The 26,877-nt window shown below is 45.0% G+C and overlaps 1 protein-coding gene and 1 long non-coding RNA gene across 7 annotated transcripts in view; one reads left to right on the forward strand and one right to left on the reverse strand.

Moving 5' to 3' along the window:
* Window positions 1–14,550, reverse strand: part of COL12A1 (collagen type XII alpha 1 chain) — a 108,519-nt gene extending 93,969 nt beyond the window's left edge. For 4 of the 6 annotated variants that reach the window (XM_070558952.1, XM_008522346.2, XM_070558951.1 and 1 more), the window contains exons 1-5: window positions 14,074–14,515; window positions 11,065–11,172; window positions 3,495–3,611; window positions 1,520–1,663; window positions 1,022–1,081 (exon numbers count right to left, since the gene is read on the reverse strand). In XM_070558952.1, the coding sequence (XP_070415053.1) occupies window positions 1,022–1,081; window positions 1,520–1,663; window positions 3,495–3,611; window positions 11,065–11,137 (394 nt within the window). In that variant the 5' untranslated portion in view covers window positions 11,138–11,172; window positions 14,074–14,515. Of the gene's footprint in view, window positions 1–1,021; window positions 1,082–1,519; window positions 1,664–3,494; window positions 3,612–11,064; window positions 11,173–14,073 lie in introns of all 6 variants that reach the window. The other 2 variants (XM_070558956.1, XM_070558954.1) reach the window with 2 other exon arrangements.
* On the forward strand, window positions 13,212–26,336 carry LOC139073604 (uncharacterized). Its single transcript, XR_011522509.1, has 3 exons — window positions 13,212–13,771; window positions 21,633–21,807; window positions 24,438–26,336. It is a non-coding gene; the product is annotated as an uncharacterized lncRNA (long non-coding RNA).
* Window positions 26,337–26,877: the final 541 nt, after the last annotated feature.

Here is a 26,877-nt window from a genome sequence, read left to right on the forward strand (position 1 = left end):
TTTGCGTTCGTAATCTTTTTATCGTCATCCTGGGTCATAAATCTAACTTTTATAAGGTGGCAAAAGTAGAAGTCCAAAAAAGGCCTTAAGGGTCCATCCCATTAAGTTAGACAAAGCAGGATAAGACAAAAGGAGCTAGAAACTGCAAAACCTAGACCAGCCAACAGAAACTGCTTTCATTTGGTTACAAATGCCTCAAGGGTCACAGTGTAGCTCGCTTTGTTTGGGGTTGGGCTCCTAATTCTATACCGTAAAGAACACTGTAAAACCATGTTTTCCATGCCTTTTTTTTTTAGTATTTGCCTCCATTACTCTTTGTAGGGGTGGGATAATAATGGTGGAAGTGCAGGACCTGTCAGAATGACCTGGGGAGTTGTTTCAAACTGCAAAAGCCTCGACTCCAATCTCTCACCCCACCCATTCCCAGATGCCACCGCCCCAACACCCCTGGAAAATATGTCATATTCTTTAGGTATGTTAGGACTTACATGTTACCAGAGATGTCTCACAGAGACTCTGGAAACAGTTACCATTGCCATCAACTGAGGCCATGTAAACACCCCAGAGATGAGCACAACATACACACAGACTTAGGAAGATATTTTCATGGCAACTGAATTTCTTCAAACACTGTGAGGGCCTCTCTCTCGTGCTCCATCTTATATTTCTCAACGTCCCTAAGCCACCAGCTCCTTCTCTCAGTCCGTCTGAGAAAGAAGTCAAGTCCCACAGGGGCTTTGTCATTCAGCCAACCCTGAAGTCCCGCAGGAAGATTTCAACTCAGACAAATTCAAGACACTTCCAGTGAAAACAATATTTAGTAAATAGAACGAAAAATTGGCTAGAAAGTCAGAATGTAGATATTACAACCACTTGGTCACATATTATATTGTCTGTACTTCTTCCAGATAAAGCTCATAGACATTAATAAAGGAATAAGATCAAACTATGTAGACAGTTGGAACATAGGACATTTATGACTTCTACAAATCCAAACAAAAATATTAAGAGAAATACTTACTTTGTATCTCTGTTTTTCCAGATTTCTTCTCCCCTGGCTTCATGGGACCACCTGTTTGAACTGAGTCAAAACTTGATTATTACAAAAGGAAATGAATTCATACAAATAATTCCTAAAAAGAAAATATCTATATTGCCTGTCACCATTGCCTTTCAAACGTATGGTCCATGCCCACTTGGTCAGAGACTACTGCCGAATAAGCATTTCCTTGCAAATAAATTATTTTTACTGAGATTTTAGATATATTTCAAAAAGACATTAACATTGTTGCCTGGCAAAGTTTAATGTTTTTAAAAGTTTTCATTCATAACATTCCTGCTGCTTCCAGAGACCAGGGTTATAAATCAAGAATGAATTAACATCCGCTAATAACTAGGACCATAGAAAGAATATTTAATACTGATATAAATTAACTCAGCTTAATAACAGATTAAATTAAAAGTTTGAGAAGTCTTCCACAAAATAAAAAGTATGAAAGTACTTTATATGTATGCTTACTTGTTAGCTGGCCGATAACTGGCACGCTTTCTTCTACTTCATCATAGGAAGTGATTGTCACCACATACTCTATTTCAGGTATAAGGTCTGATAATAAAGTTTCAGTGGTACTAGCTGCAAGGGTAAATTCTTTAGTGGGCCCATCTGGAAATATAGAAAAGAAAATATGAATGCAACAAACATTATTCACGTATAACACAATATAATGTAATTCCCAGATACACTCACAACCTGAAAAATTCAATATGTACACTTTTCTTCAGAACACCCAAGCATTATTTTCTACTGTCTTCCAAAACCAAAACCTTGAATTCTAGAAATTCAGTAAGTAGACTGGCATTGCCTTTACTTGTTACAATCATATTCAATGTTTGTTTGAGGACTCAAAGCTTCTTCTAGATTAAAGATATACCAGAATATTAAACAAAAAAATCCCTCATTGTTTTTGAAGACTGATGTAGACAACAAAATCTTTCTATAAATGAGACATAAAGCAGAAAGTAATTTAATTTTAAATTATGCATTGGAGGAAAGCAGAGACAGAGAAATAAGGGATAAAAATCAACACAAGGAAAATAAACATCACAGGCTAAGATGAACCTCGAGTGGGAAATAATCTGTGTGGCAGCAATGCATTCTCCCTACTCAAATGGGTACATACATAATGGCCAACCATGGTCCTCTGAATTGACTTAACTCGGTATCAGACATTTCAGGGTACAGTGTACTGTTTACTTAGATTTTGATAATTATGTACTACCTTCTAGATTTTGTTAATTCTCAACTCAATCAGGGAACACAGTAGTTCCTAGAGACTAAGTGCCTGCTAAGATTTTTAATTATATTAAGTTTCCATCAAAACGTAAATAATCAAGAAATGTAGCAGGTGTAATGGAACCATGAGAAATGCTCCTGGTTTACATGCGGAGCAGGCAGAACTGCCCAGGGCCCCATGGGCCAACAAGACACCAGGGCTCTGCTGGGCTGGTTGGTCCTAGTGCCAGTTTGGGGAGTATAGGAGTCCTCAATTCCCTACCTAGGAAAACTGAATGGACTCTTTTCCAAGTGCTTTTCTACTTTAGAATAAAGGAACTAGTTAACTGCGATTATATTTGGGGAGAAAAGATTCAAAGAGGAAAAAGTAAATTCTTGACACTTTGTTCTCAGATCATGTTTTTTTTAAAAAAAGCTTCCCAATTCCTTGATAAATCAGCATTTAAAATCATTAGTATTTTTAAAGGCCATAAATATTTAAACACAGCTCTAGTGATAAATTATGTTGACATCATCCATCTCTACAGTCACCCATTCAAGACTGCTTCCTACTACTCAGCCAGTGTTAGTGGCAATAGTTATTTTCCCACTTCATGTTAGAACTCAAAGTTAATCAACAGAGATTGGTTCTCCATACTTGGGCAACATCATGAACACTAAAGATAACTCTTAAGAACAACCAAATGAATTATGTTTTTTCAAAGAATCTTAACCTAAGATCTACAGAATCCACCCAGCCAAAGTAAATTCACGTCTCCATCATAGCAGCTCACCATTACCCCCAAATAATGTTTCCTGAGTACTGAAGTGTGTTAGGACACGGGGTAAGGCGTAACAACTCACTTCAGCACTTGACACTTTAAATGTTGGAAAGATTAAGTATTTCAAGAAGAGAGAATTCTATTTTATAAAATCAAAGATTACCAACAAATTCTAATCAGGTAAAAAAAATGTCCATTTTTAATAACAACAGCTTAGCACAGCAAACCATGTTAATAAAGCTCAACGCTATAAAAATATAACCTGGACTACAAGGCTGGAAATCTAGAGACTTGAGTCCACCAAACATCTGGTGACATTGGCTAAGTCCCTTAGGTTTTCTAAATCTTGGCTTCCTCATAATAAAATGAAAATGGGGAGAAGACTGGATTACATCATCTTGGATGTCGCTGTCCTCAAACCCCAACATCTCAAAACTTACCAGTTGTAGGGTCCACTGTTATTCTGTAACCCGCAATTGGATCAGCTGGTCTAGCCCACGACATATGAACAGTATTTTCATCTATAATTTTAAAATTCAAGTCTGAAGGTGGGTCAACTGCAAAAGAGAGAGTTGATATCAGTTACGTTTTCCAATGTCACAAAACGGCCAATTAATAAAGAATTGTGTTGAGCAAAGCTTACTAAAATTGTCTTTGCATAAATTTGTTTCCAACAAATATAAAAAATATCTTGTTGGATAAGAATAAAATTAAAAGCTGACAAGATATGACAAAACATCAGAGAGTATACATATTACAGAAGACAGCACAAAACACTCTTGATTCTTGAGTTGCTAGGTCATCCAAGAATGGCCAGCAAAATCAAGCATAATAGAAACATATTTGGATACAAGTACATACAAGTACAATGAAATCACATATAATAACCACATATGCAAACAATTCACAAAACAATTAAAGGAATCTCAATACATGCTGAGCGCATTTTGAATAAGCATGCCAAATCACAACCTGCTTATAACCATAGAAGTTAATAGAACATTGACATGATACTTTATTCCCACAATGTGGAAGAGAATCAATGATGTTTTTGGGTCATTCTCTGCATCGTTGCCTCGTTATTAATTTTTGTTTGATAAATCTCAATCTGTAGCAGAGATGAAAAATGTATTTTAATTGAAAGGAGAAATCATGGAAAATTTAGCATTGCTTTGTCTCACAAGGAAATATACATTTAAATGTATATTCATATTCATTAAGACAAATATTCAAAAATATTAATAAGGGATGTTAATTTATATGTATACAAACAGTGATATACAGATGTTTATAAAATGAATATTCTGCCTGTTTACACTAATTTACTGTATGTTTGCAAGGTGGAAACTAACACTGTTATCTTCCCTTGCAGCAGGTATACCCCATACTAGAAGTGGCATTTTAAATTAAAATGCCAGTATGGTCCTTTACAAAACAATGGTTAATTATGAAAAGACAACATCAATGTATATTTATGGACATTTATTTACAGAACTTAAAGAAAACAGTGAAGAAGGATCAGCAATCTGAAGATATGACTGTGCATAAAAACTTGAAGAAGTCAATGACAGGAATAATTGAAAAGTACAGAAAGAAATAGTTTACATACAAAACTGTACAGCATCATGCATGTGTCAATAAAATGTTGACTTGTTTTTAGTTTCCCACAATGAACGAAAGCCTCCATGTACAATAGTCATTACACAAAGACGTTTCAGAAATATTTTATAATGATATTCTCTCTGCAATGTTCATGCCTCATCATGCAGCATTGTACTGACTCACTGTCAGTGCATGGTCGATGCATTAAAAATTATTACCCTTTGAAGTAGGTCAACAAAGTAAGATGACTTTCAGCCATACTCTTCTTAAAGTATTTAAGTCTGAAAGTATTCCTTGTGAGTCAGAATTTTTGCATCTATTTTGAGAGATTACAATCTCTTTTTAGGTTTTCACAGAGGTCAATTGAAATACAGTAGTAGCTTTGAGACATGAGTCATAGAATTTAACTGGGGTTAAGGATTTATATAATATTAATAGCACGTTTTAATGGAAATAAAACAAATTAAGCAAACATTTGCTTTAATGAACTGCTGCTTCCAACTGTATGAGATGGCTTTTTATTTTTATTGGATACACTAGTAATGGAATAAATGTTATTTTCTTACTGTCCATACACAGGCAGTGAGATTAGACTATTAATCTACATGCACAGCTTAATTATTCCACATTCTGCGTCCGTAACCATACTGCAAGGTCTAGCTGTAGTCATCACTTAGTATAACAAGCATGCAACAAATGTTAATAGGACAATAGGTGTTAAGAATATCATTATAAAATATTGTTCCAGTAGCAATGGCTCAGGACAAATTTAATGCAAAGGCAGACACAACTGGCCTGAGCATGCTTTTAAAAAAATCAGTACATGGAAAAACAGTACCACCAACCTTGCAAGGAAATTGACCTGAAGCAGCGGACATTAGGTTAAAACTGCTGGAGGGCAGCAGCGGCCCACCTTGTTGATTTCCAAATGACCAGGATTCCAGAAAAACTGAAAAATTGACTGTTGGGAAAAGTCTTTAACATTTCAGAGGACTTTAAGGTGTTCATAGAAACTCAGATGTGGGACTTGGGAATGAGAAGGAAAGAAGGCCGACCAGCACGCAGACAGCAGAGAGCCTGCCCCACGTTTCTTCCCGCCACTTTTACCCTTTTTAACCCTTCAGGCTTGCCATTCTGTTTATACATTTTTTTTTATTTCATGAAAAAAGATAATAATGCAGGTATGAGTGTAAACCCACGTCAACTTGAATCAATGCAAAATGCATTTTCATTAATTTTGAAAATCTTCTCTTTTTCATAAAGATAATTCACAACTACCATGGTATTGTCACAGGCAGTGTCTGTGTTTCCTGAAACAATGCAGATGCCAGAATATTTCAAATATAAACTATCTACATATGGATTTTGATTGCAAAGAGCCATAGTTGCATAGAAGGAGAATCTGAACCAAGAGAAATAGAACTTAAATTATAAATAAGGTAACAATCAGATATATATTCAAAAAACCTGAATACTGATAATGAAGAGACTAAAATTTTAAGTGTTCATAACTCCAGTAGTTTAATTTCATATTTATGAATAACGCTTTTTGTTATCAAAAAGCTATGCTATGAAAGCTGCATTCTGATTATATTTTTGTTACATAAATTGGCAGGATTTAGAACTGTTTAGAAATGATAACAGCTAGCATTTGTTGCATGTCTACTATGTGACAGGCAGAGTGCTAGTCACTTTATATATTGTCTCTTTTTCTTCTCATGACAACCCAGCTTACCGGGCCTTGTTTTCCCCTTTGCACAGACCAGTCAGTGAAATTTAGAGGAGTTAACACAGCTAATAAGCAGCAAAACTTTGATCCCATAGACTGACTCCAGAGCATACAATTTTCTACCATACTGGGTTAAATGTAAAGAATAAGAACTATTTAAATGAAAGATTAACTTTAGAAACCAATATTTATACATAGTTGCCTTTTAATATATACCTATATATTTCTCTACTCTATAAAAAACCATTATTTGATCCCTGGTCAGTAATAAATATGTGGGATTCAGGTATCTCCAATTCAGATATAGATAGAATTTGGTATGTTAACTTTACACACTTGTTCGAGCAATTTTAAAACTAAAGTGTCTATCTTGATATATAATTCAGAAAACAATTTCTTTTATTATGGCACCCAAAAGTAAGATATGCTCAAGAGTTTACCAACTGTGGAGAGATGAATGGATGGATGGATGGATGGATGGATAGATGAATGGAAAGATGGACATGTGGCAGAAGAGTCTAATAAGTTTTGGTAAGTGTATAAATTATGTTAAAGATGAAGCAAAACTGAGAACACACTACTGAAATATCATCCTGATGAACTAGTAAGATCTTTAGCCTGATCTTTGTGATAACAACACTAAAGAGGGTACCACCCTAAAGGTAGAAACCTCTAGAAGTGTGCAAAGAGAGTTACCCTATCCAAAACCATTAATTTATATTATTTTACCATCCAAAGCTCGTATAAATTTAATGATCTTGGCCGTTATATAGACATTCACTTCATGCGTGTTTCTAAGATACCAAAAAAAAACACAATTGAAAAGTTAATATTTCAGACAAGTAATGGGTTATTCTGTACTCATTACAAAATGTGTTCTCTCATTAAACTGATTGGATTGATCAGTTTTGAGGCAAGAAAGCACAGTGTGGGCGAACTAGCACTAAACCAGGGCTAGAAGACCCAGATCTTGTCTGTGCCTTGTCCCGAGGAACCGCGTGGGTTGACTGAGTCACTCGGCCTCTCTGGTCCTCATTTTCTCATTTGGTAAATAAGAGAATTGGAATAGATGATGTACAAGTTCTCCACTAGTTTGAAATTCCTGTTTAAGTCGGACATAAGATAATCAAAATATATAAATTCGCCTCTTAACCTAGATACAAGATAATTAAAACATATGGCCTCAACTCACTGAAGAATTGATACTACCGAATTGTTCATTATATATTATAAACTAGAAATCAGGCTTACTAAAATCAAAACTTGGTTTTTCACAAAACTTGTGTTCATCTCAAATTCTAGACTGATTAGAAAGGTGTCTAATTCTCAGGGAATACTGGCCATTAACTTTTAAATGCAAAGCAATAAATTTTCTAAATGGCAATTAACATAATAGGATACATGAACCAAAAATAATTTACACATTCTAGGTCATACAGGGAACTGGTCAAGTTACAAGTTAATAAAGTCTATGCTATAGCTAAAAATTACAAATAGTAAAAGCGAAGAAAAAATCACTTTCACCCTTATTTCTATAGAAGAAAATACCATATTATGAAACATAAAGTTCCTCCTATAAAAAAGGAGATGAAAAAAGTGAATGCCAAAACTTTTTAATTAATATCCAAAAAAGCGTTGTTTGCAACATATAAAAAATTAAGTAAATATGGAGAAAAAGGAACCCTCATACACTGTTGGTGGGAATGCAAACTGGTACAGCCACTACAGAAAACGGTATGGAGATTTCTCAAAAAGCTAAAAATAGAAATACCCTATGACCCAGCCATCCCATTACTGGGTATCTATCCTAAGAACCTGAAATCAGAAATCCCAAGAGTCCCTTGCACCCCTATGTTCATCGCAGCATTATTTACAATAGCCAAGACGTGGAACCAACCTACATGCCCAGAAACTGATGATTGGATAAAGATATGGTATATATACACAATGGAATACTACTCAGCCATAAAAAAAGACAAAATTGGCCCATTCACAGCAACGTGGATGGACCTCGAGGGTATTATGTTAAGTGAAATAAGCCAGTCAGAGAAAGACGAACTCTATATGACTCCACTCATAGGTGGAAGTTAGTATATTGACAAGGAGATCTGATCGGTGATTACCAGGGAAAAGGGGGGGTGGGGGGAGGGCACAGAGGGGTAAGTGGTGTACCCACAACATGACTAACAAAAATGTACAACTGAAATCTCACAAGGTTGTAATCTATCATAACATTAATAAAAGAAAAATTAAGTAAATAGAAATTGGTTGGAAAATAGTATGAATACAAGTATGAGTTGCAACAGGGAAAATAAAGTAACTATGGTGACTTTACAGCAAAGGTGACAGGACACAGCAGGAAGCAGAGGTACGAGTCGAAATCCGGAAATGCCCCTCACAGAAATATCTCAAAGAAGCTCTGTTTCCAGCTCATCGTCCCAGAAAGGCCATGGCCACAAGTTTTGTTGGCCCTTCACGGTCTCCTGGGAGCACTTACTTGCTAGTTCCCCCCTGAGCTGTGCTGCCCACCATGGGCGCCACCAGCCACCTGTGGCTGCGCCGCACTTGAAATGTGGCCAGTCCAAAACGAAACACACGACGAGCATGAAATGCACACCCAATTCAAAGGCTCAGGACAAAAAATGTAAAATAGCCCACTAACGATTTTTATATTGATTACATGTTGAAATGATAACATTGTGGATATATTAGGTCAAGTTAAATATGTTGTAAGATTAATTTCTCCTGTTTCTTTTTCCTTTTTTAATGTGGCAACCAGAAAACTTTGGCATATATGTAGCCGGCAACTGCAGCCCACAATCGACTTCTTTTTGACAGTACCACCCTACAGAACAAGGCAAAAAAAATGAATGCTACTAAAATACAATTATTAAATGCTAACCTAAAGAGCTGGAAGACAAGAAAGATACAGATTAAGAAAGCAAAAGGAAGAGCTGTACTGCGTGGAAATAAATACAAACTGAAAAGATAACGTGAAATACAGAAACAACGTAGATAGTCAAGTGTTCTTTTTAACTGCACTTTGCTAACCAGTCATTATCCAATTCCGAACTGATTTCTTTCCACTTACATCATTTCCGATCTAATTCCTCTGCTCAGAAGTCTCGAATTTTTCTGATTTTCAAATAACTATTTTCTTAATGAGCAATAAATAGGCCGCGTCAGTGAATTATCTAAAATATCTTTAGTAGGGCTTCCAGAAGTTCCTCAAATAAAATGCCTTCCTAACAAGGACATAGAAAGGAACATTAAAGCAACCTCACCAGTATTACTTGGCAGAGGCCACTCTGAAAAGCCTCTACAATCACACAAGGAGGGCAGCACGGTTCCGTCACCTTTCTAAATAGGCATACATTTTGGAGACCCTCTGCTTTTCCTAACCTTAATTTTTTTGTACCTGCAGTCTGAAAGTAGAACATCAAACACAACAGAAAGGTTTTGAACATCTCAGTGTTGTCATGAGGCAGCTCTACTTTCCCAGACCTTAAGAGAGCACAGCCCGGAGAGCTGGGGGGGCGGGGGGGGGGGGGGGGGGGGCGGGGGGGTGCTGCCACCACCGCGCCAGGCAGTAGCAGTTCTCTTCTCCCTTAACCACATCAGGGGCATTTCTTTTATTGAAAACAAATTTGAAGATGTCTTTTATATACCTTGCAGAACAATAACTCTAGTCTGTCAGGTCTCCAATGATCACTGAGGGGGCACAGAAGCTCCCATCGGGTCAATACACAGAAATGGCTTGTTTACTAAGTACTGAGAAGTTAGCGCACAAGACAGACAAAAAGTGACGTTGAAAATCTAGCAAAAGTCCCTCATTTTCTAGAAGGCGAGCCACATGGAGACGTTGTGCAGACGCTGGGGTCCTGATCTCCGGCCTCTGGCCGACCCGCGCTCAGGTAGGGTGCTGGAGGGGACAGCGGGGAGGAAGGGCCAGCTGCTCTGGCGCCCGCCTGCTTCCTGGGCTGGGAGCCTTGGCCCAAACCCAACCTGTCTGCACAGGGTCGGACCTGGGCCACGTGCCTACGAAGCCTCGTGAACCAAACAGGGACAGTAGCGACCCTGAGCCAAGCGAAGACACCCCGGGTCCCGGATCTCCGCTTGCCACCCATCCCCTGGGAGGTTTGGCGCCACCTCGTTTCCCTGCACCGTCCACCCAGACGACTGAGCTCCCCACAAAACACACAGACGCGCAGAGGCCGCGCTGTTTAAAGTCTTTTATTTCGTACTGTCACCGAGGTCGCAGCCCCGAGCCAGGTGGTCACCCGCCAGGCAAGCGAGCGCCCGCGCTCCGGGCTCCTGGGTACCCCCGAGGGGTCCTGTGCGTAGAGCTGGGCGCGGGTGTCGCCCCCTCCCGGGCGGCTGGTCCTCTCGGAAGGCGACAGTGTAGGTGTCAGTGTGGACAGCACACCGCAGAGAAAAGCGCAAGGAAACCACACAGCACTGTACGGAACGGATTAAGCAGAATACGAGAGAGCTGGACCTAAGAGCTGGGAAACGGACAAACCTCAGGAGAAGGGGGCGTTTCTCTGGAGGAGAGAAACCCCTGAGAAAACACGAAGTGCGAGAAAAACAGAGCAAGCAACAGGGGCCAGATTGAGTTGTCTTTTCCTTTCTGCAACTCTGCATTGTTACTGGGGGAGGGGGAAGGAAGAGCATTTTACCTTCTGCCTCGATGGAAGACAGGAGCAGGGCCGCGCCCAGGGCGGCGAGCGCGGGGGGAAGCCGGGTCCGCATGCTCGGCCTCTGAGCTCACCGCCGCATGAAGGGATCTGCGGGAGGAAGCAGTGACCGCATCAGAACCAGGTCCCGCAGGCCTGGAAGCAGGTTAGATCTGGAGCCTGAAGCCTGGAGCGGGGCCAGGACCCGACCAGATCCGCCTTAGTAACCACAGGGCTCGGCCCAGCAGATAATGGGCCTATTGTGGAGCAGTGGAAGTCAAGTTCATCTACAGCGGTTTAATCATGGCACTAAGAGGGAGTTGAAGTTTAAAGAGGGTCCTGTGTTCCCGGAGGCTGGTCCTGCTTAGCATCCCGGGTGAAGCCTCACCAGGCCCCACATGACTTCATCCTGCCTGGGCAGTGGTAATTCAGAGGTCATTTTACCCTTGACTCAACCAAACATCTCTTCCAGCTGGGGATGCTATTTGGCTGGCTGCTCTTTCCTAGCTGCTGAACTCTTTAGGTAACTGCACTTTAGCAGTCTCAGGGTAATTTGGAAAAGTATAATAAACCTCTTTTACTCTCTTTTTTCTTCATTTTGTTCCGCCTACAAATATGCAGCTCTTTAAGGGTCTGAAATGGATTATACAGAAAATGTAAACCCCAGCTGAAATGACCCTCCTGCTAGCTGCCTCGTCTTCACATCTGAGAAACCCTTTACCCAAGATGAGGGGAAACAACTCGAAAATACATTATAAAAACGGACAAGCAATAGAAGAGATAAAACACCTTTGTTTTTCCGAGATTTTTTAATAAAAATTCTCAGTAATAATCTTTTCATTGAACTGTTAATTTATCCCAGATGACAAGTACATATGCTGCAGAAGAGAATTCGTTCTATTCTGATTTTTCCTGATTCTGTAACTAGGTTAGGAATTCCTTAAAGACGAAGGGTCTTATTCATCTTTTGTGGTTCCCAGCACACAGTAGGCACTTAATTCATGTCGGCAGAAGAGAATCTTCTAAAACATTCTAAGGTCCAATCCAGAGACAAAAGCTCCTAGCAGCGAACTGAACCGGGAAGCAGACAGAGGCAAAACGTAAAAAGAGAGTTGACTCTGAGGTACATAAAGTATTGTAGGCCCCAGGAAAACAAAGTCGTGCTTGGGGATCCAAAAGTGAGCCGAAGGGCGAGCCCTCTTTGAGAAGAGGAGCTGACAAGCTGCAACCATGTCTCTCCAAACTATGGGCACGGTGTGCGGATTAGGACAGCTTTCCTCGGCCTGAGTGTAAACTGCACTTTAACTGTCTGACGAGCAGCGTGCCAAATTGCCCGCAGCTCCTTTTTATAAAGCCAAGATTAAAATTTGGCGCTGCTCTGGGATCCAAGGGCTCTCTCCATTTCTTTCTCCCTAATTAACCACTGTTTGACGTTCTAACCTCTTCTACCTCGGTGGAAAGCAAGAGGTGAGACTGGCCCATTGTTCCCGTCATCTGGCCTTAACTTTGCTATAATAATTTCCAACTCAGTTGGCAGTCGTGCTCTCGAAAAGTTAAAGGCTGACAATCGACCCACGGAAAAGCTGTGCGGAGATTTTTTTTTAAGCTGCTGAACTCTGGACAAAACCCGAGCGGTGGAAGCGCTTTTTCTGTGTCTAGAGCGCCCCCTATCGGCGGCCCTGCTCGGCGGCAGGAATGAACGGCGCAGCGCCCGGGTGTCCAAACGTACAGTCAGTTCAGCCAGCCAGCCAGGCATTCTGTCCATAGGTTTTCAAAAAATTTTTTCTCCTCCTTTTAACCAAAACATTTATCTGAATGCTTAGCAACACTTCATTGAGTATTCTCAAACACAAATGCCTGAAAGCGGCCGCCCCTACGTGGCAGCGAGGAGTCCCTAGGGCCCTTCACCCTCATGAATGAACATGAGTCAGTTGCGGAGGGTCTTAAGGGATTGTCTCCTTCTGCCAACTCGCTCCCTCCCCCACCCTGCTGGATGTGGCTAATTCCTTAACCATGGAGTCCAGTTAAAAAGGGAAGTTACCCCTCCCCCCACCCCGCAGGGTCCCTCCAGACTCCATGCGTGTCACCTACCTCCCCTCCTACCCACGGCGACCTTGACATTAGTTAGCCGAGGGCAAAGTTAGTGCTCATTTCATTTCTTGCTCCATCCTTCCCCACGCTCCAGCAGATTTCAGAAGGCCACATAGTTTGAGTTGAGGTTGCGGGGAGGGGGTCCCGGAACGCCCCGAAATGGTCACTCGAGGATCCCTGAGGATGCTCGCTTTGGGGCACCGTGGGTACGGGTCCCCGCTCTGTAAATGAACCGAGGCCTCACGCGTCCTGATCCCTACACTCTAGGATGTGGGATGGAAACTAGCTCAGAGGTTCCATAGACGCCGTGTAGGGCCTCGACCAATGCGCTCGGAAAGAGGTCGGAAGAGGCAGCTTTCTCCAAAAGCTGGGGGAATTCGGCGTAGGCTGAGTACCCTAGAGCTGGACTAACCCACCATCTCGGATGCTTTGAAAAGCATAGGAAAGAGCCAGAACGCTCGACCAGGAATCTGTCTCAAGATGCCACACACACCCGCGCAGCCTCGACGAGATGCAGAGCACTCAGCCGGCGCCCCAAGGAATTCCGCACCGTGCGCCACTCCCTAACTCCGCAGCGCCGGGCGCAGGAGCTCATCCCGGTACAAAGCTCCACCGCGAGGTATCGGGGACGGGTGGCCACCGAACAGGGCGCACCCCTCATTGAAATCGACACCGAGCAGGCTGCTTTACGCACACCAGCTGTCCTGCATGCGCTCTTAAGCTAAATTCTCTCTCCCTCAAAGACACAATGAATCACAAAACTCCAGTCTACCCGGCAAATCTCGGGCACATCTCCACTCTTACAAGCCCAAACGCTCCTCGCCCGGATCCTTAATGGTTTAGGGCGGAGCAAGGCACAGGCTAGAAGCAAGTTTCCCCAGTTATCTTTGGGAAGGGAAAGGGGTAGGAAGGCGAACTGACCTGAGCGGCTGTGACCGAGAAGCGGCGGCGGCAGCGGCTTCCGGGGGTCGCAGAAGCTGGCGCTCGGTGTGACCCCGCACGCCCGGGCTCTGGGCGCTGCCTCCGGGAGCACCTGGCGGCAGCCGGGAGTGCGCAGCGGCGGGCCGCGGGGGCGGAGGCGGGGAGGACCCCGGGCGCAGCGGCGGGCGCGGCAGGTCGGGAGGGGACTGCACGGCGGGGGCCGCGGCTGCGGCGCGCGGACGCGTCTGGGGCGGCTCGCCCTGGTCGAGTGGGAAGAGGCTCCGCGCCGCGGGCTACTTAATAGAGGGCAGTTCCCAGCTCTCAGTTTACTCGGTTACGAAACGCCTGAGAAGGTGGACGGCTGCCACGGGGTGATGTATGCTCCTCCGGCGGTGAAGGAGGTCTACTTTTGGGAACGTGTGCATACTTCGAGCATTCCTTCGGCGTGAGGTGGCGATCGCCGTAGCGGAGTGCCCCGCCGCGGAGGAGGAGCGGGAGGGGCTGCGGGAGGGGGCAGGGAAGACGACCGCCGCAGCCGAGGTCACTGCCAAGGGGAGCCGCGCACCCCCCGCGTGGGACGGGCTGGGCAGCTCGGGTTTCCCTATCCGTGCGATTTTCTCTTAACGAATTGATATTTCTAAATTAAGAACAATGGGAAGGAGGGAAGCGACTCTCATTTTCAGAACTGCAAGAATGCGTGACCGACCCCACCCCATCCTAGCCCGATCCCCCATCATCACCACCTACACTTTCCTCCCCCTCTGTCCTGGGTGCACTTAAAACCGATTTACAGGGTTTCCATTAACTAACTGTCTGTGCACGCGGCGCGCCTCTGTCTTTTTCTATCTCGGAGCGGCAGACAAACCCGGACAGCCGCCCGCGCGGGGCTCAGCGCTGGGATGGCTTTCCCAGTCCTGTCTCTCTCCCCTGATGCTTCGAGACGGAACTTGGAAGCTTAACTTGAGCCAAGAGAGAGGGCGAGGAACTCCATGAAACCTAGGGGTCCTCGGAACAGGGAGCTGCTCAGGAACACGTTCCACCCACTGTAGAAATTTCTCACCCGGGTGAGAGCAAAACCTGGCCCCAGGTGGAAGCTTGGGACCGACCGAAAGCTCTGCCCTTGCAACCCTGCGGGGTCAAAGCAACAAAGGGGAGTAAGTTTCCCCCTACTCCTGGGGAAATAGAGGCCAAATGTGGGGCTGACCTTCTGCCAGCATCATCTCTTCTCTTCGCCACCCCTCCCCCCTCCGCTTCACCTCTTGGCCCTGAGCAGGGAGCCTGGCACTCCTGGTTGCCAAATTGTATTAGGCGCACGGGAGCAAGCGCGGGGCTCTTACACTGTGGCACCAGCAAAGTCTCCAGGAGAGGTTCAGATTACACGCGTCTGTGAGCTCAGCACAAGCCCTGTGCCTTTTGGCCTCTTGAGGCCCAGGGGTTACCCCTACAAGGTTGAGTTCTGGGGGATGGGGAAGGGGGCATGGAGGCAAAAGCAGGAGCGGCGCCCTGGAATTGACCGCCTGCAACAGAAGCAGCAGAGGTCTTGTCGCCAGTGTAAACCTCTCTTCCCTGTTTGATCTGACGTCCGCTAATTTGGCCTTCCCTCCACCGGGAGTGATAGCCTTGGAACTTGTCTTTAGAATGACAAGAACTTGGAGGGCGGCCCCCTGCACTCCGCCCCACGCATAGGCTGCCTCCAGCAAGAGCCAGAGGAAGCCAGAGAAGACTGGAGGGAGAAAAACGGGAATCGCCACCTCTGCACATTCCCCAAGCACACACGGCCCACTCCAGCTGGGCAGCTCGCACAAAGAGCCCACACATGCACAGTGCACAGGCTTTTTCCCCTTCAAATTTTCACAGCCCCATTGTCTGGCACAAACCTCCGGCGCGCGAGTGTGTCCTGAGCGCAAATAACCCGACGTGCACAATCGGCCCGCGGGCATCGCCCAGGTACCAGTGAGCCCCTATCCCCAACCTGTGGAGAGCCGGCCTCCGCACCCAGGCCAGCCCTGCACCCGCGCGCCTCGACTCGCCTCGCACAGACGCACGCAGGCGGGTGGCAGCCTCAAGGACAGAGCCAAGGAGCCCCGAGAAGCCCCCGCAGCCGCCGTCCGGGCATCCAGTTGTGCTGCGCCGCACCCGCGGAAGCCCTGGCAGGCTCCGCGGCCTGGAACGGCCAGGGACGCCCCTGGGAACCGACCCCCGCAGTCTAGAAAGGAAAATTGCTGCCTTTAGTGTCAGCCCAGGCTGACTAGGGTTTGCATTTCGCCCAAGTGCCGTGTGTGAGTGCGTGTGCGTGTGTATGATGGCAATATTGTTGACTAGGGAGCAATGTAACTCTGGGAGCTGATATTCTTGGTTTTAAAATAGTCCTGTCCGGTTGATTTGGCTCGGAGCTGCAAATGTGTCGAGGATCCCGGGACTGGAGTAGTCAGTGGCCCGCCAGGGAGCCGAGGGCAGGGGCAGGTCTCCTCTTCCTGAGGCTAGAGGCCATGGGCTGCATGGAAGAGGCGTCTGCCCCCTGGAGCGCGCACTTGGCTCCGCTCTCCACGCAGACCGGCGTCTTGGCGACCCGCGTGGCCATCCTCTCCTGCTCCGCTCCAGGCATTCTCGCTTACATACTTAGATTTAATACGTTTGAAAATAGTTGCCGCAAAGGAGTGTAGGTAACATAAATCACGGACGCAAACGCCATCTCTCCCTCAGAAAAAGGATCCCTTCTCAGAACTTCCAGAGCAGGATGAGAGAAGGAAGGAAGTCACACTGGGATCGGGGAGTACACAGACGCACACCCACAGGCTAGTCCCAGCACACGCGTTCTCAGAGGACACGAGTGCAACCCAGACGCATCCGAAGGGGCGCCTCGGGGCCTCCCAGCAGGACGTCCGCATTGTTGGGCCTCCAGGGCCCCTCGCTGGCCTCCCGGTATGGTAAGCGGACAAACGGGTAAAAAGCGTATAAACCTTCTCGTGTGCCCTTCAGTAGTGTGTCCAGTTCTTAACACCCCTTGGAGCCCGTTAATGTTTGTATGGACTGAGGCAGAGCTGGTTGGATTTACGTATTCAGTTGGGTTGCTTTCTGCGGCTTTTATTCCTCAGGTGTTGACCCGGGACCCCCTCTCCTCGCTCTTCGGGTACCGTTTTCTGCGCCCACCTCTTCTCCCTCCGGTTCCTGGGTTCCCGGCGGCTCCAGAGCTTGGATTTCCTGTCCGACAGCGCGATCTAGCGGTCACCGCGAGCCCTGGCGTCCGCGGGAGCCGACAGTTTTAGGGGGGCTTTTGAAAAATGTCATTTTATCTATCTGATCCCCAGGACTGACTGAGAGGCGACAGGATGGGAGAACGAGTGGGGAGGTGGCATAAACTTTCTTTATGCCCGTTAACTAGCCGCCTAGGAAATTCTTGCACCAAAGCTGCTGCGGGGTTCTGGTCGGGGGTAGACAAAGCAAGAGGCCGTAATTTCAGGAAGAAATTCAGATTATAGCGCCGCCCTTAACTTCCCCTCATTGATTTGCTTCGGGTTAACTAAGCCAGCATTCCCAGCGACACGTGAGACTTCCCACTGCGACTTCCCGCTGAGGCACCTTGTGGGCAGGGAGAGAGAAGCTGGGCTGCACGTGCGCTGATCGCTCAGCTCCTAGGCTGCGCTGGGCCGTACCCAGAGTAAACTTTGAGGGTCTGGGCTGAAGAAAGCCCTCACAGCCCTTTGAGATGAGGGTGTGAAGCGAGGAGGCAGTGCTCCGCCTGCGTGATTCTCAGAGGCGCAGAGGCAGTGACCAGCAAGCGTCAGACGCAGTGTGTCTGAATCCTCTCCCTCGCACGCCCGAGCCCTACGCAAGTCAAAACGCATTTAACCAGCACCTTCTATGGGGCTGTGCAGTGCCAAACCCAGAGCAGCGCACAGCAAGATAATTAAGATGAGGCCTTGCTTTCAAAACTCTGGAACGCCTGGGGCACTGGAAGCAGCCTCCTGCGGCCCACGCATATCTCCCAAGAGATGATTCCTTCAAAATGTTTTCAGCTGCAAGTGAGAGGCTGTAGACAACCCCCTCTCTGCACCAGCGGAGCCGAGGCGCGGAGACCAAAGCCGCCGCTGAGGAAGGAAGAGGGCGCCTGCGGTTCTGCCTCCTCGAGGGCCCGCTTCTGCGCAAAGGACCGTTTCAGTGCCGCCCATGGGCTTTGTGGCTTCACTCAGACCTTCTCCCCCTCGGGAGACGACCTCCCCACCAGAGGGTGGGCACTTTTGGAGCAGAAAACAGTACCTGCCTGGTGCTCCTCCTACCAAAGCAGGTGGCCAGCTCCAACCTCCGACCTCAAGAAGGCCTGGATGCATGGAAAGCTATGAACTTCCAAACACACCACATCCAGATCAGACGCCTTCTTAGGAGAAACCCTTCAGATTTCATCAAAGGCCAGTGCTGCTGGGAGTTGATTATTCAGTTAGCTCTGACCTCCTTGAGCACAGTGTAAAAGATAAAAGGAAATAAATTCACTTGAGAATTGAGAGAGCAACCCTCTGCCGCTTCTTCCTTTGTTTCTGTAAGATTCAGTACTGTGCTCGTCATCCTTATCACCGCAAGGGGCTTGGAACACATTTATCTTGTAACTAGCAAAGTAGCACAAGGTTCAGAACTTCTGGTCAGGCCACTGCTCTGTGTGTCAGCAGTAGGTATGTGTACACTGACATACACTTTCAGGTTAGTGGAAAATGTGAAAAAGTCTTGGAAATTCCTTTCTCAAGATTTTTTCTTGGCCTTCAAACTTACTGCCTAGCAGACTGAAATGTAATAATGATGAAATCATAGTCCAAAGCTTTCATTGGTCTCATTTGGAGCCCCTGGGTAGGATGAAGTCCAGCCAGACCAAGGCTCCACTTGATATGCATTTTTATACACTTACTAATTCATTCAGCAGTATTTATGGAGCACTGACGCCCAGATATTCAAAGCAGGGCTGCTCGGCCTGCGCATCTCCTAAATCCACAGGGAAGCGCCCTCTGGTGGAGACGAGGACGAAGACAGCCGTTATCTAAGACGACTCTCAAGTCCTTTTTACCCTGAGCATTCATTCAAAACTGCCATTACTGTAGTCGTGACGCTCCCTAGGAACGTTGGAAAGGTTTTTTTGTTAAGGCAAATCTAAGGAAGCCCTGTCCATAAGAAACTTAAGCCTATAAATAGAGGCCAGAAATAAACATAAGAGAAAGTCGAATGATTCAGGAGAGGTGTGGAGACAGTATAATTGAAAGGCAAAAGACCAACGTGAAAAATAATTTCGGAGGAAATACACGGTATAGAGAAACAGGATAAATGACATCACAGGAAGAAATTAGCTTAATCCACCATTCAGAACATTCCACAGGAAAAAAAAGAAAACAATTTCTCCACAAACCAATTTCTCTGTAAACCAATCTCTCCACAAACCAATGACAAGAAAAAAGGGCAGAAAGAGTAGATTGTTATGAAAAAACATTTAGGAGCCACAACAACCAAATAATAATAATAACAATAATAATAGTTGTCAAGAACTGTGAAGGGTGTGAAATTTTATCCCACTTGCGAGCTAACAAGTTAGTCGGCTACCATTTCATGGATGCTGGCAGACACACAAGGAACCAGGACAAAGGACTACATTCCTCACGGCAATAGCAGTGGCCCGAGTATCATCATTTGTGCTGGTTCCCAAGCCCCAATTCCGACCGGGTGATGCAAAGAGGGTCCGTTGACCCGTCATTTGCAGTGGGTTACATTACAGGAACGGAAGCTGAGCTTGGGGAACCCTTTATAAGGGCAATAAGCCTGTCTGACTTTTGCCCTGAAAGGAGACATTATCTTTGTTATACTGGACAGTAAACAAACTTGCCCTTTGCTCTGGAGGGAGAAATGATCCCCTCCAGATCCAAGGCTGCTGGTATACAGACAGCCTAGAAGAGATCATCTGGAACCAAAGCAGTAAATGCCTCTGCTGTAAAGACACACAGAGGTGTGAGAGACCGTGCAGAGAGGTCTCCGAGCGATCAGAATTGTGAGGAGTTCATGGGAAGAGAAAGCATGGTATGGTGAAGCGGTCCCTGAAGAATTTCTAGCTGGAGAAGACGTTAAAGGACTAGGAGTGAGCATTCCAAGCACAAAGGTCAAAATGAGAAGTTGAAAAATAGCAGGAGACAGGAAATGTTTGGGGCAATAAACAAAGCAGCAAGTTTGTGAACACAACTGGAATAGAAGTGGAACTCGGAAGGAGCCAAGGTTCTGCACTTTAACCTTCTAAATGTGGTAATACACAGAGTGCAGGCCAGATACTGCATGAGGCCTTCTGCAAACATCGATCCGTGATACTTAATTTTTATCTCTATGCTATAGATGGGGAACTGAGGCTCAGAGGAGTCAAGTGATTTGCTAGTAAGTTTTGGAACCAGGATCTGAACTCAGAGCTCTCTGACATCTAAGTCCATGGTCTTTCCATTATATTAAAATAAATGCTTGTTAAACCAAAGAATGATAAAAAAAATCTTGTTGTAAAAATGCCTACTCTGGCAATGGAGCTCACAGTAACTGAGAAGACAGGCTACAGGCAAGGAGCCTGGGAGAGGCCGTGCCCGAGTCCAGGGCGGCGCCGCGGAGGCTCTGGGTCCTGGAGCTCACAGCGGCGTGCAAAGAGGGAGATGGCTGGCTTCAGGAGGTCTGGATGGGAAATAGCATCCGATGGCCCAGCGAAGTCAGATGACTGAAAGACTGACGATGCCACGGAGGAAATCAGGGAAGTGGACCCGGCAAGTTAGTTTTAGGGGGACACAACCAATGGCTTTAGATATGCCTTATAGATGATCAAAATCCTTGGGGGTTTTTTCTAACAAAAAAAGTTTATTGGCAACTTTCTGCTATATTAATAAAATTAAAATAGTATCTTGATTCAAACCCAGATTTGTTTTGAGAGAGAGAGATGTATCCTTTTCTTTCTCTCAGGCTTTTGCACACCATGAAAGCCCCTAGGGAGGCCCAGCTGCACTGTCTGCAGCAGGCAGTCACTCAAGGTGAGGACCCGGCATCGCCGCCCGGGCTCCCACTGGCTTCTGCATGGGTGGCGAGGACAGAACGCTGCATGTGACACAAAGAGCATCCGGGAAATGCCTGCACAATTTCTCTATCTCCCCCTGTCTGTCTGCTGCCCAAGTGTTGGACTCATCAGCCAGAAAGTACATGAAGTCCTCACGCATTGCTTAAATTGAGAAAATCATTTTGAACTCTCACACGCATGGTCTAGTTTTTCAGGAAACAAGGTGTAGTTTTATTTACTTAATGGCTTCTTTTCTTTTCTATTTTGTTTTTTCCTGGTGTCAATAACTTTTGAACAAAACCACTAACTGCCCCCAAAGTTAAAGATTCTGATCTCTGTTGTTAAGGACACTTAAGGCCATGTTTACAACAGGCAAGTAGTTAGAAAACCAAGTGCTGAGGAGCGTGTTTGTGTTTTTATTAACACTTTTTGAAATGAAAGCCTGTGCCTTTACCATTTTTATTACCACCTGTGAAAATGAGTTTGAAATGTGTGGTCTTGTGTTTTCTAGCCGTGCCTCAAGCACATTCGGATTTCCACACTGGAGCTGAGGTGGCCTCAGCAGGTGACCAATGGGCTTTTACAAGATGTCCATTGTATGGACTCTGTGGTTGGCTCAGCAACATTGCTCTCCCCTCTGCTCCACCACCCACTGCAAGGCCACCATGTGGCTTGAGGAGGCCCTGGTAGGTCTAAGCTAATGAGTCTCAAGCCTGCTACACAAAAGGGTCCCTGAGGGACACTGAAAAACTTCTGTATTGATGTCCCAGCACCACCCGTAGACCAATTAAATCTGATCCCTGGAGTAAGGGCTGTATATTTTTGAAGTTGCCTGGATAATTCTAGTGGCCAATGAGGGCTGATGCGTGCTGGTCTAAGCCAAGCCTTCTTTGCTATTCATGAAGTCTATGCTCAGCATGCTGGGAACTCAACTGCCACCTGGAAGATTGAGAGGAGTCATCTGGAACCGGCAGATAAAGACTAACTGCCTGTAGGCCTGGCCCCCAAACCAGTGGTCCAAGTGAATATTTAAATTTGGGTTCAGTCTTGCCAGCGTAGTTAGGAAAATGCTTACCAGGAAACCAGCAAACTGAGGGAAAGTCAATTGGCCAGGCTCATAGAGTCGCTAAGTGGAGGAGCCAGAATCAAACCCAGGCCCACCTGCTTCCCAATCCCCACAACTCCCACTTCCATGTCACCCCCGGAGGGGTCTGTTCGTTGTTGTCGTTGGCTTTGAAGTTTAAATCAGACGAACACATGGTACACAGTTTCACTCGCCAAAGGACAGTCAAGATGCTATTTATTTCTTGTTCTGGTTAATGTTGATGCTGAAACAGATATCCAAAGATGAGGAAAATTTGCTTTATTTCTTCTGGTGTCAATCCCAATAATATTTTTGCACTATATTTATACTTAAAAGATTGGTTGAATACTTTCAGAAAAAGAAATGAAACTGTATGGTAGACCTCATCTAGTTATGACGGGAATTATCACAGACTGCTAGGCCCACAAATGATCTTAGAAAGCATAGGGCCCAGTCCCTCATTTCACCTTTGTAAAACCTGAGAACCAGAGCTGTTAACTAGCTCGCTCACTGTCATTTTTCTCGCAGTGGAGCCAGGACTAGAATCCAGGTGCCAGCTGCCTGGTTGGTCGTTTTTCTACTATTTTCTACTATTCTGGATACCCTATTCCTGGGCATGTTGGGACTCATTACCTCACTGTCTCAAGAAAGGGGTTAGACTAGAGCAGTGGCAGACTGCCATCTATCACAACATATCTGCAGCTGCAATCTTTAAAGTTAAAGCAAAACAAAACTTGCCACAAATAGGGAGGGACATATGTAACTAGGCGTGCCTGGCCCACCCAGCACTTCCCAGTGCAGCTGACACGGCTTCTAAGGAGGCCAGATGCCCAGGCACCATTACAGCTTGCTCCAGAGCAAGCAAGAGGGGAAGGTAGCCCCAGTGTCTACCTGCTGCAGACACTGAATTGGCACCAGTGTAGTGCCTGTGTGCTCTGAGTGCAGGTGACAGGATAGACCCAGCACCATAGACTCCTGTCCCACAACAGGCAATGCCTGCTCCCTTCCTGAGACCCCCTCTGGGAATCCGTGAGAACGAGGCCGCACCTGCTTTTAATGGCTCCTCTCCTAACAGTGCCCACAACTGGCAGTATATTGCATCAGAAAAATCCTGCTGCTAGCAACAGAGAACAGAAATAACAGGGACTAAAACACTCATGAAAGTCGAGAGGTGTGTAGTCCACAGCTAGTGTGGTGTCTCTGTTCCCTGGAAGCCTCAGGCGCCGGCCTCCTTCCGTCTTATTACTCCACAGAGGAGGCCTCTATTTCAAGGTGCCACATGGTCCAAGGTGGCTGCTCCGGCTTAAGACATGACATACAAATTTTATCCAGAAGGAAAAAGCAAAGGACAAAAACAAGGTCGGGGGAGAGGTCACATGATAATGTCTTTTGTCTTCTGTGGAAGGTGCCTACAAGCTGCTCTTTGGTGATTGTGATTATATCTCATTGGCCAGAACTTAGTCACATGGCCTCATCTAGCTGCAAAGGAGGCTTGACAGTGTAGTTAACTCTGGCCACCTCTGTGTCCATCTAAAACTTGAGGTTCTATTATTATGGAAGAAGGGGAGAAGAGATAATGGAGGACGACCAGCAGACTCTACCACTGATGGATAGCAATCCAGTGGCAAATATCCACTTCCTATGGACATCAGTGCTGGGCACTTGGTAACTAAAAAGCGAGCTAAGCCAAGCCCCATCCAAAGTGTCAAATAGTCCTGGTCACTGACATCAGATTAAGCAAGACTTTAATCGAAATTTTTACTCTGTCCACTCAGTCTGGAGAACTAGCTGCCCGAAGAATCTCGTTTGTGCTATTGTTTTCAGAAACTCCTTAACTCCTGGCCCTCGCACTTAGCATAATTTTGAGATTGGCTTTACTTGAAAGAACAACCATCCTATGAGCTAGACAGCCTATCGAAACAGCAGATCCCCAGAGAACAATGGGGCCATGGAATCATTCTTGATGACATCATTACAGAGACATCTATTTTCCCTAGCGAGACATTTACTCCATTAAAACTTCATTTCATCTTTCCTATCATAGAGGGCACCAAAAGGATTACATGATGTCTTTTTTATAAACAAACATTATGCTGGAACACAAAGAAGGCAAAACAAATGCAGTTATAAATAGAAAGGGAGGGTAGGAAAATGTCCAGGAAAATGTAGGCGTGTTATAAATGACTATGACGGAAATTGTCTTGTGAAAAGATGCTTATTCGTGTCTTACAGACAACAGAAAAGTCGCAGAAGGACACCTACATCCCCTCAGAAATTGAGAAGGCTCCTTCCAGCATCTCAAATCGATTTGAATCCCACTTCAAGTTCGTTGGAATGTAACTTGAGGGTTCCTTGACATGTCACAGAACCTGAACCTGAAGGGCACATCCCAGTCACATCTAAAACCTCAAAATTTTGTTCTCTGGGTCTGAAATTGAGTGTAGTAGAAAGAAATTTATGAAAGTGCCACAGATTACCTACTCCAAAGTGGGCGGGACATTTTAAAGGAACAGGAAAAGAGATTAAATGGTCTGAGAGGGGACACCATTGATATGGTAGATATAGAGTAAAATTCAAAAGAAGGTTTAACAGAAGAGAATTAGAGAGAGGAAAAGTAGTTTAAAAACTTTACTAAATAAAAGAAGATATTTATGAAGCACATATTGCACTTAACAGTACATCTCAACAGAATACCCACAATTACCCATTTGATGCAGACTCAGCTAACATTATTTCCTTGGCATTCCAGATGAAAAAACTCTGATGTTAAATAGGAGGTTATGTGATTTGCTTAAAGCCACCTGATTAGACAGTGGCTCTGCTAGTTCTCAAACCCAGATCCACCACCCCCGCTGGCAGAGGAGTAAACTGGGCCTCCTGTTCCGTCTCCTTCCGGCCCTGATGTTGGCCCTTTGCTGTTGGCCCTTTCTGTGTCTCTCCCCATCGCGGCACTCTGCTCTTCCTGGCTTTGGTGAGCCCTGGACTCAGACTCCCCATTCTCCGTTCTCCACTCCCCATTCTCCGTTCTCCACTCTCCATTCTCCGTTCTCCACTCCCCATTCTCCACTCTCCACTCCCCACTCTCCACTCTCCGTTCTCCATCTTTGGAATGGCTCTCCCCACACAACTCCTTTGGGAAACGGTCCTGACAAACCTTGATGGGGTGGTCCTACCAGATCGGATTCCTGGTGACTTGGAATCCCTACAACTTATTTGGGGGGAAAAATGACACTGCAAAGAAGGAATTTCAAGTATTGTTATAACTAAAACAGCGGAGGAATTATTTGGGGAGAAACAGGTCTTATTCAACACCTTTCTACTCTGGCAACCAAAAAAGCTAGACCTCAGCACATCTATCCATTTATTTTTACACATTAGGTTGTTTTTAGTAACTTAGTAATATCTGACAACTATAAGACCAAAAACTTAGTATGAGTATACTTATGATATTCATTTTAAAAGCACTTATGAACTGAAAAGAATATAATGCCGGTAGAAGTGTAAACTGGTACAATTGCTTTGGAAATGTTAGCATTTTATTATAACATTAAATACACACTTACCATATGATTCAGAAATCCAAATCCTATATATTTACCCAAGAGAAATGAAAATATATGTCCATGTAAAGACCTATATGTGAATGTTTATAGCAGCGTTATCCATAATAGTCAACAACCCGAAACAACTGTAAGGTCCATCAAATGGATAAGCGCATTTAGACCATGCATACAATGGATGCTATTGAGATGTGAAAAGGAATAAACGACTGATACATGCACCACGGATGGATTTCAGACTCTCTCTGCCCAGAGAAAAAGTCAAATTCAAAGGAATACATACATGCTACATATGATTCCATTTCTGTCACAGTACAGTACTGGTAAAACTTTAGGGGCAGAAATCAGAGCGAGGTCTCCAGGGGCTGGGGGCGGGGCAGGGCATTGGCTGCAAAGGAGCAAATGGAACTTTTGGGGATGATGGAAATGTTCTATATCATAACTGTGGCGTGGTCACAGGATTAAATACATTTGGCAAAATTCACTGAACTGTACAAGTTTAAAAAGTTGTTATTATTGCATGTGAATTACTCCTCAATAAATCAAACTTTAAAAGTGTATTAAAGAAAAATGTGTTTGAGATTTTTCTGAATCTCAGAGCTGAGAAAAATTGTTTTTAAAAAAGAAGAATTTGTTGCATATTTGCTATAAGACAGACACTTTGCTGGGTTCTAGGAAAGAGATGAAAGACACGGTCCATGACTTTAAGGAGCTTGCAGTCCAGTGGAGAAGAGAAAGGAGCAGGCAAAGCCACAGCATTGAGCAGCAAGTGCACTGGTGGAGGTGTGCACAGTGGGCTGTGGTATCTACAGCAGATCTTTAGAAGTGGTGGACTCCCAGACAGAGAGATGCTTGAGCAGAGCCAAGATGCTGTGGGAGTTAGTCAGATAAGAGAGAAGGACGTCCTTATCTGAGGGAGTGAAAAATACAAAAACACAGAGAGAATGTTTTCATGGATCAGCTCTAATTTTGAAAATTGCCAAAATGAATAATGTAATGAATCAATAGGAGAAAATTTAGGCATGTCAAAATAAATTCCATGGCAGTGAGACACATTCAAATGTGAGCTGTTCTTTCCAAGACAGTGATAGATGATCTTGAAAATCCAGAAA

The sequence above is a fragment of the Equus przewalskii genome, chromosome 9 (assembly GCF_037783145.1).
Source record: "Equus przewalskii isolate Varuska chromosome 9, EquPr2, whole genome shotgun sequence".
Taxonomy (NCBI): domain Eukaryota; kingdom Metazoa; phylum Chordata; class Mammalia; order Perissodactyla; family Equidae; genus Equus; species Equus przewalskii.